Below are 13,447 nucleotides of genomic sequence, written 5' to 3'. Positions count from 1 at the left end.
CATCATCTCTGGGTGAAGAGCATCGACTTAATCTGTCAGCTTTTCAGGTTATATTTCAATAAACACTTTCCCTGCAGATTTCACTCTGGAAGGAAAAGTGTTCTAAGGGAGGAGGAGAGAAAGGAGGGGAATGAAGAGGAGGAGAAGTCGCAGCAGCAGGAGTCTGAAATGAGGTCCTGTCTCCAAAGCTGTTAGCACAAACCTGACCCATCCTCCATGCCTCTCTCCAAGGCTTCCTCCATGAAAGTGCCTCAGGTGCTTTCAGCCTGCCCAAAGATACCCCTCACAGTTCAGGCCTGTCTGCCAAAGTCACCATAGAAGGTGGGCACTCCCTTGGGAAGAGACACTGTGGCTGAAAGGAACTAGGAACCAAGCAGAGATACAGGATGCAGAGTCCTAATAAAGCAGAAGGCAGTGGCAAAGCACCAAGTCCGTGTGGCCGGTCCCTGGCTGGAGTGCAGCCATGATAAGGTACACTGAGTTAGGAAGAGGAGAACCAGCACCAGTTGTAGGGGGTGGGGGGCCAGCTGCAGCACCATAAACAAAGCCAGCCCCGTGCCTTGTCACAGTCCTGGCACAGACTGTACTGAGAGTGAAGCAAAAGGAAAAAGGATATGGACAAAGCGGACTTTAATCACAAAAGCTAGCTCAGAACTCGCTCCCATCTTCCTAATCTGTAAAGAAAAGATGAAGAGATACCATGCAGGGACACTTAGATGGTGAGGTTGATACTGAACCTGGGGAAGGCTGACACTGAAGAAGACAGATGTTAACCTCAGCCATCCACTCTTCTGGGTTAGGGGGAAGCCATTAGCAACCTTGGATAAAGTATCTTCTTTGGGTCAAGGAAGAATGAGGTGTGATGACTGTGTTCTTTGGCATTTACGTGTGAGGGTGATCTGGCTATGAAATCTCCCATGCAGCCCACTGATCTCTGTCCATCCAGCAGATCTGGCCTGTTGGTTGGGAGTCGGAGGATAAAGACTAGGTGACACACAGACCGTGTACATCTCATGACTGCCTTCTCAGGGTCCAAATTAGACCAGTTGTGCCTTCAACGTGCATTCCCAAGAATTCCAGGGCTAAAGAAAGACCCACAAAATTCCTCATTTGGGCTGGGCACGGTGGCTCACCCCTGTATTCCCAGCACTTTGGGAGGCCGAGGCGGGCGGATCACAAGGTCAGGAGTTCAAGACCAGCCTAGTCAATATGATGAAAGTCCGTCTCTACTAAAAATACAAAAATTAAGGCTGGGCACAGTGGCTCACGCCTGTAATCCCAGTACTTTGGGAGGTCAAGGCGGGTGGATCATGAGGTCAGGAGTTCAAGATCAGCCTGACCAACATGGTGAAACCTCGTCTCTACTAAAAATACAAAAAATTAGCCAGGCATGGTGGTGCGCGCCTGTAATCCCAGCTACTTGGGAGGTTGAGGCAGGAGAATCGCTTGAACCTGGGAGGCAGAGGTTGCAGTGAGCCAAGATTGCGCCACTGTTCTCCAGCCTGGGCAACAGAGGGAGACTCTGTCTCAAAAAAAAAAAAAAAAAAAAAAAAAAAAATTAGCCGGGCATGGTGGCAGGCGCCCGTAGTCCCAGCTACTTGGGAGGCTGAGGCAGAAGAATCGCTTGAATCTGGGAGGCAGAGGTTGCAGTGAGCCGAGATCATGCCACTGCACTCCAGCCTGGGTGACAGAACAAGACTCTGTCTCAAAAAAAAGAAAAAAAGAAAAAAAAAAAATCACTCATTTGCCCAGTACCTCCTCACACCAGATACCGTGCAAAGAAAAACTTATGTAGTTCCTCGTCCCAAAGAGTACAGAGTTGACCTATGAATGAGATAACTATTTACCTTTAAAAATTACCTTTCAGCCCAGAATTTAAAAACAAACAAAAAAAAAAAAACTGGTTTGGGGTTCTTCTTGACCTCCAAAATTGCTCTCATCTGAATTAGTTACCAATGTTAAAAAAGTTGGCAATACTACACACACACACACACACACACACAAGCACACACACTAAGACAAAAAAAAATTACATAAACAAACAAAAGGTTAGGTGCACTGGCTCATGCCTTTAATCCCAGTACTTTGGGAGGCTTAGGCAGGTGGATCACTGGAGCTCAGGAGTTCAAGTCCAGTCTGGGCAACATGGCAAAACCCTGTCTCTACAAAAAATACAAAAATTAGCTAGATATGGTGGTGGGTGCCTGTAGTCCCAGCTACTTGTAACGCTGAGGTGCGAAGACCATTTGACCCTGGGAGGCACAGGCTGCAGTAAGCCATGACTGCACCGCAGCACTCCAGTTTGGGTGTAGAGCCAAACCTGGTCTCAAACACAAAACAAAACAAACTAAAAAAAACACCAGCTAGTCTTTTCCAGAAAGACTGGATGATCTGGCCACTCTGGGACCACATTCCTGCCAGGCAGCAACAGGACAGGGTGTGGTAGCTGCTATCCCCTTCAGACAGAACCTGTTCTCTTCACTTGTCTGCAGCCCTCAGCATCCCCCTAATCTCCCGGAACTAAAAAGAGATAAATATTTTCTTTGATGGAGCAGAAAATATGTATGTGTGTGTGTTTATATTTTTCCCCACTTCAGTGTATGTATGGATAATACATATATTATTGACTAGCCTAAATCAAGAGGAAAAAGCAGGCCAGGCGTGGTGGCTCATGCCTGTAATCCCAGCACTTTGGGAGGCCAAGACGGGCGGATCACCTGAGGGTGGGAGTTCGAGACCAGCCTGACCAACATGGAAAAACCCTGTCTCTACGAGAAATACAAAATTAGCTGGGTATGGTGGCACATACCTGTAATCCCAGCTACTCGGTAGGCTGAGGCAGGAGAATTGCTTGAACCTGGGAGGTGGAGGTTGCAATGAGCCGAGATCATGCCATTGCACTCCAGCCTGGGCAACAAGAGTGAAACTCCGTCTCAAAAAAAAAAAAAAAAAAAAAAAGAGGAAAAACCCTAATTACAAAAAACAGGGAACAAAACTAGGGAAATGGCCACAGCTACAGAGGAAAAAAGGTGAATTAAATTGATAATTTTATATGAATACATAAACCGCCAAAACTGAAATCAGGACATAGCAAATCTAAACAGGTCAATGACATAGAAGACACTGTAGTAGTTACCGAAGTGCTATATTCTGAAACAGCACTGGCTAGGATGGTGGCTCATGCCTATAATCCCAATACTTTAGGGGACAGAGGTAGGAGCACTGCTTGAAAGAGGAGTTCAAGACCAGCCTAGGCAATGTGGCAAGACCTGTATGTACCAAAAAAGTTAAATAAATAAATAAATAAATAAATAAATAAATAAATAAATATAAAGGCACCAGGCTTAGACAGTTTTACAAGAAAATTCCTACCAAATTTTACACAAATAATTTTAAAATTTTGTAAGCTGGCTAAAAGTTTAGAATAAAATGGCCAGCCGCAGTGGCTGACGCCTGTAATGCCAGCACTTTGGGAGGCCAAGGCGGGCAGATCACGAGGTCAGGAGATCGAGACCATCCTGGATAACACGGTGAAACCCCATCTCTACTAAAAAAAAAACACAAAAAATTAGCTAAGTGGGGTGGCAGGTGCCTATAGTCCCAGTTACTCTGGAAGCTGAGGCAGCAGAATTGCGTGAACCTGAGAGGCAGAGCTTGCAGTGAGCCGAGATCACGCCACTGCACTCCAGCCTGGGCGACAAAGCAAGACTCCGTCTCAAAATAATAATAATGATAATAATAATAATAAAAGTTTAGAATAAAATGCTATATAAAAAACTTTTTATAAAGCTATAGAAAACACTAAAACAACTTGACAAAGGTTGCATTAGAGAAAATTACAGACTATTCTCACAAATAATGATGTAAAATTTCTAAATAAAATATCAATAAATAGGCCAGGTGTGGTGGCTCACACCTTATAATCTCAGCACTTTAGGAGGCTGAGGTGGGCAGATTATCTGAGGTCAGTAGATTGAGTCCAGCCTGGTCAACATGGCAAAATCCCGTCTCCACTAAAAATACAAAAATTAGCAGTGCATGGTGGCACGCACCTATCCCGGCTATTCAGGAGGCTGAGGCTGGAGAATTGCTTGAACCTGAGAGGCAGAGGTTGCAGTGACCCGAGATCGCACCACTGCACTCCAGCCTGGGTGACAGAGTGAAACTCCGTCTCAAAAAAAAAAAATTAATTAATTAATAGAATCTGACTATACAATAAGAGAGTTCATCCCAGGAATACAATGATGATTCCATAATATAAATCCATTACTATAACTCACTATGTTAACAGATAAAAGAAGAAAATCTCTCTGATCATTCCACAGATGTACACTGGCATTTGAGAAAACTCAGTCACCATTTTTTATTTTAAAAACATCAGCGAGGGAGCAGGAACAAAAACAAAAAGCTCCCCACAACATTAGCAACACACCCCAGCATGTCACTTAATGGCAAAAACACTAACAGCATTCTCACTGAAGTCAGGAATGAAACAAGTTACTCAGTGTCATCCCTATTATTTAACTTTGTTCTAGAAATGCAATGCAATCAGAAAAGAAAAAGAGATCAGACATGGTGGCTCACGCCTGTAATCCCAACACTTTGGGAGGCCGTGACAGGCAGATCACTTGAAGTCAGGAGTTGGAGACCAGTCTGGTCAACATGGTGAAACGCCATCCCTACTAAAAATACAAAAATTAGCCATGTGTGGTGGCATGTGCTTGTAATCCCACCTTCTCAGGAGGCTGAGGAAGGAGAATTTAGGCCTGGCATGGTAGTTCACGCCTAGCACTTTGGGAGACCCAGACAGAAGGATCACTTGAAGCCAAGAATTCAAGACCAGCCTGGGGGGCAACATAGTGAGACTTCAGATCTACCAAAAAAAAAAAAAAACACACAAAGAAGATTAACCAGGAGTGCATAAACACAGCATCTCAGCTACTAGGGAGGCTGATGTGGGAGGATCACCTGGGCCCAGGAGGTCTGGACTGCAGTGGGCCATGATCATGCCACTGTGCTCCAGCCTGGGTGATAGAACTGCCTTAAAAAAAAATTGTTTAAAAATATTCCAGGCCGGGCACTGTGGCTCACGCCTATAATCCCAGCAATTTCGGAGGCCGAGGCAGGTGGATCACGAGGTCAGGAGTTTGAGACCAGCCTGGCCAACATGGTGAAACCCTGTCTCTACTAAAAATACAAAAATTAGCCTGGCTCGGTGGCGGGTGCCTGTAATCCCAGCTACTTGGGAGGCTGAAGCAGGAGAATTACTTGAACCCGGGAGGTGGAGGCTGCAGTGAGCCAAGATCACCACTGCACTCCAGCCTGGATGACAGAACGAGACTCCTTCTCAAAAAAAAAAAATCCAACCTTTCATCCTACCAAAAAAAAGGAGAAGACGAATGGATGATTCAAAATTGGCTAAACACTGAAAACTTTAAGTGATGGATACATGAAGGCTCATTAGATTGTCTTCTCTACTTCCGTGTATGTTGACAATAAAGAGTTTTAGGCCGGGCGCGGTGGCTCAAGCCTGTAATCCCAGCACTTTGGGAGGCCGAGACGGGCGGATCACGAGGTCAGGAGATCGAGACCATCCTGGTTCACACGGTGAAACCCCGTCTCTACTAAAAAATACAAAAAACCAGCCGGGCGAGGTGGCGGGCGCCTGTAGTCCCAGCTACTCGGGAGGCTGAGGCCGGAGAATGGCGTGAACCCGGGAGGCGGAGCTTGCAGTGAGCTGAGATCCGGCCACTGCACTCCAGCCTGGGCGACAGAGCTACACTCCGCCTCAAAAAAAAAAAAAAAAAAAAAAAAAAAGAGTTTTAAAAAGGTAGAGAAGGATCAAGCCTGTAATCCCAGCACTTAGGGAGGCCGAGACGGGCGGATCACGAGGTCAGGAGATCGAGACCATCCTGGCTAACACGGTGAAACCCCGTCTCTACTAAAAATACAAAAAACTAGCCGGGCGAGGTGGCGGGCGCCTGTAGTCCCAGCTACTCGGGAGGCTGAGGCAGGAGAATGGCGTGAACCCGGGAGGCGGAGCTTGCAGTGAGCTGAGATCCAGCCACTGCACTCCAGCCCTGGCTACAGAGCAAGACTCCGTCTCAAAAAAAAAAAAAAAAAAAGAAGGATCAAAAGGAGGATCATAAAAGACAGAAAGGAGCCGGCTCTGTGGCGCAATGGATAATTTGTTCATTCAACAAGTATTTTCTAACAACTACTAGGTGCCAGCTACTGGAAATACTTAAGTGGAGAAAACAAAGCTCCTGTTCTCATGGTGCTTCCATTCTGGTTGCAGGGGAGGCACACAAGCAAAAATTACAATCTCCAGTAAATGATAATAACGTCGACAGGGGTGGGCTGGTCTAAGAAGGCCTCAGTGAGGAGGTGATGGTGGCACAGAGTCTGAGAGAGGAAGAGGAGAAAGTCCAAGGATGTCTGAGAGAGCCAGCCGGGAAGGAAGACAACCAGTACAACCAGTAGCTCGCAAATTTGGTCTTCCTTGCCTTTGTTTTGCTTTTTACCCCAACAGTCTTTTGCTTATCCAAAGGATATGGACACAACTGGAATGCCTCTCTTTGTCCCGACTAGAAAATAAAAATTAATCAGGTCATTTTAATACAGTACATTCTTCAAGGAAGGTGCCAGGTCGGCGCTGTTTCCCCAAACGTTGTGGAAACAATTTTTTTCTTTCCTTTTTTTTTTTTTTTTTGAGACGGAGTTTCGTTCTTGTTGCCCAGGCTGGAGTGCAATGGTGCGATCTCCGCTCCGCGATATCTTGGCTCACCGCAACCTCCGCCTCCCAGATTCAAGTGATTCTCCTGCCTCAGCCTCCCGAGTAGCTGGGATTACAAGCATATGCACCACCACGCCCGGCTAATTTCCTATTTTTAGTAGAGAAGGGGTTTCTCCATGTTGGTCAGGCTGATCTCGAACTCCTGACCTCAGATAATCTGCCCGCCTCGGTCTCCCAGAGTGCTGGCATTACAGGCGTGAGTCACCGCGCCCGGCAATTCGATTTTTTCGAAGGAAGAATTTTCCAATTTATCTAACATGCCATGTCTGTTAATAAAAGTGTATTAAAGTTAAATCATGAGTTTTTAATGCAAATAAATATTTCCATAGCAAAGAGAACAGATTAGTTTCACAAAAGATATTGATCAGATGCTAGATAATTTTACACCCATAGACACGAATCTATCAGTCTCTGCCCTTCTGTCAAATCATCGACTTAGAGGTGTCCATAGTTTAATTTCAAGATCTTTTAAGCAATGAAGTTGAAATTCTAATTTTCCTTAGGAGCGACTAGCATAAATATTTTACACTCAAGTGGCCAGCATCAACTAAGGGCATTCCAGATGGTCAAAAAAGAAGTGCTCTGCTACAACGCCCGAGATCACCATATAGTAACTTCTTCAAATCACCACGAAATATCAAGGCTTCAAAGCTGCCAGGAATGCTACGTTCTACAAACAGCCAGATAATTAGGAAACCAGCAGATGGGAGGAGAAATCTGTCCGTATGAAACATGTTCCCATCTCCATCCCAACTGCATCCCAGTTTTGAAAGTGGCTTTATATAAACGCGTTCATCTTCCACCCAAAGGGAGAACACCAATAACCAAACGATCCAGGACTGCAAGGTGATTCCCAAGGAGGCGAACTTGTGCGGACAGATTTCACGCACCACGAACCACCACCAGCAGAGGGAAGGACAGGCTTCCCTCCGACGGCTGCGATGCTCCGAGTCCCTCCTTCCCCTACAACCTGCGGCCCACTGAGCCCTTCCCCAAAGGTCCCGGAGTTCTGAGCGATACACGCCCCCGACCCTAGTTACCTGGGAGGGGCGCCGAGCGCCCAAGGTGCCAGTAAGGCTCCGTGCACGCAGCCCAGCCTGAAGGGCGCCTGCCCGGGCGCTCGGTGCGGGGCCCGATGCAGAGCAGGAAGAGGAGGTCCGAGTGGGCCCCAGCGCTCTCAGGATCTGGCGCCGGCCCCTCTGCCTCATGCCTCTGCTGTGCCCGACGTCCAGGGATCTCCCAAGGACTCCCCACCCCTTACCCTGCTCTCCCACGCGGGGTCACGACTTCGGGCGGCGCCAAGCCCCCAACGTAAGGGTCCCCCGGGCTTCCCGGGAAAGGGTCGGGGTGCAAAGCTAGGCTGGGAGTGCCCAGCGCGAGGGCGGGAGGAGAACACAGGGGGTCAGGGGCAGGGCAGAGCGCTCCCTCCGCGCTGCCTGGGGTAGGGAGCGGGGGTGGGGCCGCCGCGGGCCAAATGCGGGACACTAGCGCGGATCCGGGCGGCCGCAGATCGGGCGGGCGCCCACCCTGGGTGGGGCTGGGGGGTGCTGGGGCCCCCTGCGGGAAGCACCTGCGCCAGGTGAGCCCCCCCACCGCGAAGTCTCACCTGCCCAGCGCCCGTTTCATTCCCGCGTCGGCTGCGCAGCACTGCTCGGCCGCCCCCGTGCCCGTCAGGCGCAGGTTCTGCTTCAGGCGGCAGTCGGCGTCCAGCGCCGCGGCAGCCGAGCCGGAGGAGGACGAGCCCGCGGCGGCGCAGCGCTCATGCTCCAAGGCGACGGGCTCGGTCCGCTTCCTCATCCCGCGGCCGACAGGGCCGGCCGCCGACGGCGCCCGCTGGCCTCACCCGCCGCCTGCGCCGCAATGCCGCCGCTCACAGCTGCCGCCGCTCGCAGCCGCCGCCACCCGGAGCCCGGAGCCCGGAGCCCGGAGCCCGGAAACCGCCGCTCCTCACATCCCAGCCCAGGCCGCGGCGCCCGCTACGAACCAGCTGCGGGGGCCCGCCGGCCACGCCGGCCAATCAGCGCCGGGCTCCCGCTGGCCCTGCCCCCGGCCCCGCCCCAGCCACCTCTTCCCGGGTTCCGAGGGGCGCGCGCCCAGCGTCTTCGGCGCCACCCGCAGCCATCTTGTGGGAGGGTAGGCGAAGCCGCAGCGGCGCGTCATCTGCAGGGCAGGGCTCTGGGCTCCATCCCGAGGCTGCAGCTGCCCTCGCCCGGGCGCTCGGTGTGAGGAGCACCCACTCCCTGTCGTGCCCGGGTTCAGTGACCCAAAAGGGGTGGCCCAGCGAGCCAGACCCGCAAGGCCGGGCCCCTCGCGCTTCTGCGAACGGAAACCCAGAGGTAGCAAATCGCATTTCCGTTCTCGTGATTCTTAACTCTACTCACAAGGACTTTACCTTTAAAAGTATGCTTTCCGGTCGTCAATTTTTAATTTGAAGCAAATGTATAAACTCAGTTTTTACTTTTGGGCCGAATATATGAACTGCTTGAAAAATTTACTCTTTAAAAACCTGTATTAGATTTTAGATTTTTATAAAGCAATTAAGACTACCTGATGGGAGGAAAATCCATTTCAAAGATAAATTCGCCCTTGTGAAACCCAAATTTAGTACTAATTCAACCCATCCTAAAAAGAGAAAAGGAAAGAAAAAAGGACAGTTTCACAAATTTAGTTTTATAACTTTGGCTTTCCTTAATATGGCATTGATTTTACATATGATCTATAACCAAGAGAGATATTTGCTTACTTATTCCAAAGTAACTTTAGAAATTTAAGTATTTGTCACTTTGAAAACTATTAGCAATTGGTAATCTAAGATCAATTGGAAATGCGTTTAGAAATTCTACAAATTTTTATATTACTTTTGTAGTGATACTTTGAAATTGCAACGTAATTTGTAGACCATATTACTAAGTGTTATAGCCTGCATTCATAATTGTGTCACTATCTCCAGATATACTTTTTAAAAACATATTATGGGCTGAGGTCTGTGGCTCATGCGTGTAATCTCAGCACTTTTGGAGGCGGAGGTGGGTGGATCACTTAAGTACAGGAGATGGAAGCCAGACCAGCCTGGCCAGCATGGTGAAACTCTGTCTCTACTAAGAATACAAAAATTAGCCGAGTGTGGTGGCACAAGCCTGGGTGACAGAGCAAGACTGTTTTAAAAAAAAAAAAAAAAAAAAAAAAAAAAAAAAAAGACTGGGCGAGGTGGCTCACACCTGTAATCCCAGCACTTTGGGAGGCCGAGGCAGGCGGATCACAAGGTCAGGAGATCAAGGCTAACCTGGCCAACATAGTGAAACCCCATCTCTACTAAAAATACAAAAATTAGCCAGGTGTGGTGGCACAAACCTATAATCCCAGCTACTTGGGAGGCTGAGGCAGGAGACTTTCTTGAACCTGGGAGGCAGAGGTTGCAGTGAGCTGAGATCACGCCATTGCACTCCAGCCTTGGGGACAAAAGCAAACTTCTGTCTCAAAAAAAAAAAGAAAAAAAATAGCTGGGTATGGTGGCGCATGCCTGTATTCCCAGCTGCTTGGGAGACTGAGGCAGGAGAATTGCTTGAACCAGGGAGTCGGAGGTTGCTGTGATCCGAAATTGTGCCACTGCACTCCACCCTGGCGACAGAGGGAGACTCTTCTCAAAAACAAACAAACAAATTAGCCGGGTGTGGTGGTGCAAGCCTGTAATCCCAGCTACTTGGGAGACTGAGGCAGGAGAATTGCTTGAACCTGGGCTGCTGGGATTGGGAGGTTGCAGTGAGCTGAGATCACACAACTGCACTGCAGCCTGGGTGACAGAGCAAGCCTCCATCTCAAAATAAACAAACATACTATGAAATATAAGTGATAAATTCTTTATAGTGATGTGGTAACACATCCTGGAGAAATTGGAAATCTAGGAAATAACTAAAACGTAAAAGAAAAAAAAAGTTTGACTTTATCACTCACTTCAATTGAAAACAAACAAAAACAACAACAGCAGGGAGTGGTGGCTGACACCTGTAATCCCAACACTTTGGGAGGCCGAGGTTGGGGGATCACAAGGTCAGAGATCGTGACCATCCTGGCTAACACGGTGAAACCCCGTCTCTACTAACAATATAAAAAATAAGCCGGGCGTGGTGGCCGGCCCCTGTAGTCCCAGCTACATGGGAGGCTGAGGCAGGAGAATGGCATCAACCCAGGAGGTGGAGCTTGCAGTGAGCTGAGATGGCACCACTGCACTCCAACCTGGGCAACAGAGTGGGACTCCGTCTCAAAAAAAACCAAGCAAACCAAAGAAAGGAAGGAAGAGCTGGAGAGGAGAAATCTGTACCGGCTATTGAATCTTTCTTACAGGCACGAGGCCCTGCCCACACAGTGCCCAATTCTTGGTGGTTGAGCCCATGCTAGTGATGCCCACATTTGTATCATTGGTCCACACCCCTCCTTGACCCTTAAGCTCCTCATCATCTCTGGTCTGATTTCTGACAAGTACTACTTCAATGATGAGCTCCCAGCTCTTCTCCCACCCCCAACTCCATCCATGACCTTTCTCTCTTGGGGAATGGCAGTTCTATTCTTGCAGTTCCTGGGGCCACAATTCTGCGGTCATCCTTGACTTTTCCTTTCTTGTGCTGTAGCATGTCTATCACCAAGCCTTGTCAGCTGTGCTTTCAAAATCTATGAGAATTTAACCATTAAATTTTACCACTTCCATGGTCCCCACCCTGGGCCAAACTGCTGTCATCTCTCACCTCCATTATTTGAATAGCCTAACTGGTCTCCTGCCTCTACTTTGTCTCATTTCTGTCCACTTAATTCAACTGCCACATAGGATTTTCTTGTTGTTACAAGGTCTAATTCTGTCATTTATTTGCTCAGAACACTTAAGTGGCTCCCCATCTCACTCAAAACCCAAGGCTTACGAAAGGGTTTAACATAGCCCTCCCTGACTGTAGAGCACCCAATTCCGTCGCTGATTGGAGGTGCCACTTATAACCTGCACGGATCAAGGGGAACTGAACAAAAAGGGATGAATGCGGGAATGAAAGACAAGAGACAAAAGAGTATATTTGGAAGAAGGGGTCAGGGGGCACCTTGCCTCTAGTGGACAAGGGACCTGAGCTTTACACAGCCCTCCATATTTATTAGGCAAAACAGAAGCGATAAATGGGGGGTGATTGTGGGGTAGTAATTGTCCGTCTGCTGTTTGGTTCACAGCAGGCTTGCCAGACTGCATCCTGTGAACAATAGGCACTAGATTTCTCAGTAGATAACTTCAAGGAGCCCAGCGCCAGGGAGTGAGGCCCTCAGTAAACCTTTTGGTGGCAGGCGCAGTGTGAGTTTGCTCACATCCTGCATTCATGATAAACAGTAGCTATTTGACCATATAGCCTCCAGTGGAATGTTGAGTTGATCATGATCCCTTTGTCCTTTTCAGCTCCCAACATCTGTCCCTTCATGTTTATGTGTTAATTGAAAGAATGTAAGGCCAGGCTGGGCAGCTCTCATTCTCTGATTGCCAGTCCATCCGATTTTACAGACTATGAGCAGAAGACAGAGACAAAAACAGCATTATTCCAAGAACTACATATAAGATGTTGATGAGGTGCTTTAGATAGGTCCAAGGGCTGAGGCTTGCCAGGCCTTGCTGGAATTTGGTCCAGTCTTCTAAAGAAGGCTGACATTTTTGAGTTTGCTTATTTAAATCAAGAATTTTGCTTTGTCATTCACCAATATCAAAGGTGATGTTGGATGTGAACGCTCCCTGTAAATGAGCTTTCACAAGGTCCTGTGGATGCTCACCTTGGTTATATTCTAAGTTGTTTACACAAATATGAATGTGGTTAAAATGACAACGCAATTGCTGCTGCAACTGCAAGCTCTGTACTTGTTCCCCTAACCATAGGACCGTGGATTTTAACATTGCCACTTCAATTAACTCAGTGTTAATTTTATTCTTAAGTAGCCTCGTTTGATCAGCTGTGCGTGTCCAGTTCTCCAGGTCCTGAGCTGTTTGAGTAGAAGTATGCAAAGCTACAGAGGACATCACGACAGAAGTTATTAGTGTGACTAAGGAAACAATAGCAAAAATTATGCCTAAGGCTCTACAGACACGATGAGTAAGCTAAGTTAGAAGAAGTTTCACAAAATGCAAAGCAGGTGTAGCGCCCAAGGCTTGGACAGATTGACAGGAATCCATAGCCCAGGGATGCGACCCAAAATCATCAAGGTAGAAATACTATGTGTTTGCAATGTGCTATGATTAATGCAGTGATAAAACTGGCAAGATTTACAGGTCAATTGGGTATTGTTTACCTGGAGCTGGTTCTCCTTAACTGCCAAAAAGACATAAGGATTAAAAACAAAAACTGTAAATTGAGTGGTGATATTCTTTACAAATGCAACATTAAGATTGTGTCACTTACTATTGCTATTATTGGAGAGTATTCCAATCCAGATGTTGCCGTTCATAAATGGGAGTGCTGCCTTCTATATCGTCTCTTGAATTGGTCCTTTCCTCCCTAGATAATGCCACGGAAGAAGAGGTGGGCTAAATCCTGCTCCATGCCAAGCAATCTGGGCGGCAGACTGGGATTGGATCCCAGTATTGTATAAAGAAGAAGCATTAAAAGCTTGCCACCAATGCCAGTGAAGTTTGTGCCA

General features: G+C 47.8%; 1 protein-coding gene and 1 long non-coding RNA gene across 2 annotated transcripts in view; one reads left to right on the top strand and one right to left on the bottom strand.

Annotated features, from left to right (window-relative positions):
• The window catches only part of LOC103247036 (lysophosphatidylserine lipase ABHD12), a 76,393-nt gene extending 67,631 nt beyond the window's left edge, over positions 1–8,762 (bottom strand). Inside the window, exon 1 of the mRNA XM_073008229.1 lies at positions 8,403–8,762. Coding sequence (XP_072864330.1) covers positions 8,403–8,593 — 191 coding nt within the window. The 5' untranslated portion in view covers positions 8,594–8,762. The remainder of the gene's footprint in view (positions 1–8,402) is intronic.
• Positions 8,763–9,022: 260 nt separating this feature from the next.
• On the top strand, positions 9,023–13,447 carry LOC140709451 (uncharacterized). Its single transcript, XR_012089910.1, has 2 exons — positions 9,023–9,132; positions 13,310–13,447. It is a non-coding gene; the product is annotated as an uncharacterized lncRNA (long non-coding RNA).

Source organism: Chlorocebus sabaeus, chromosome 2 (assembly GCF_047675955.1).
Source record: "Chlorocebus sabaeus isolate Y175 chromosome 2, mChlSab1.0.hap1, whole genome shotgun sequence".
Classification (NCBI taxonomy): Eukaryota; Metazoa; Chordata; class Mammalia; order Primates; family Cercopithecidae; genus Chlorocebus; species Chlorocebus sabaeus.
The sequence above is the reverse complement of the archived record's forward strand: the minus strand, read 5'-3'. Positions and strand labels throughout refer to the sequence as shown.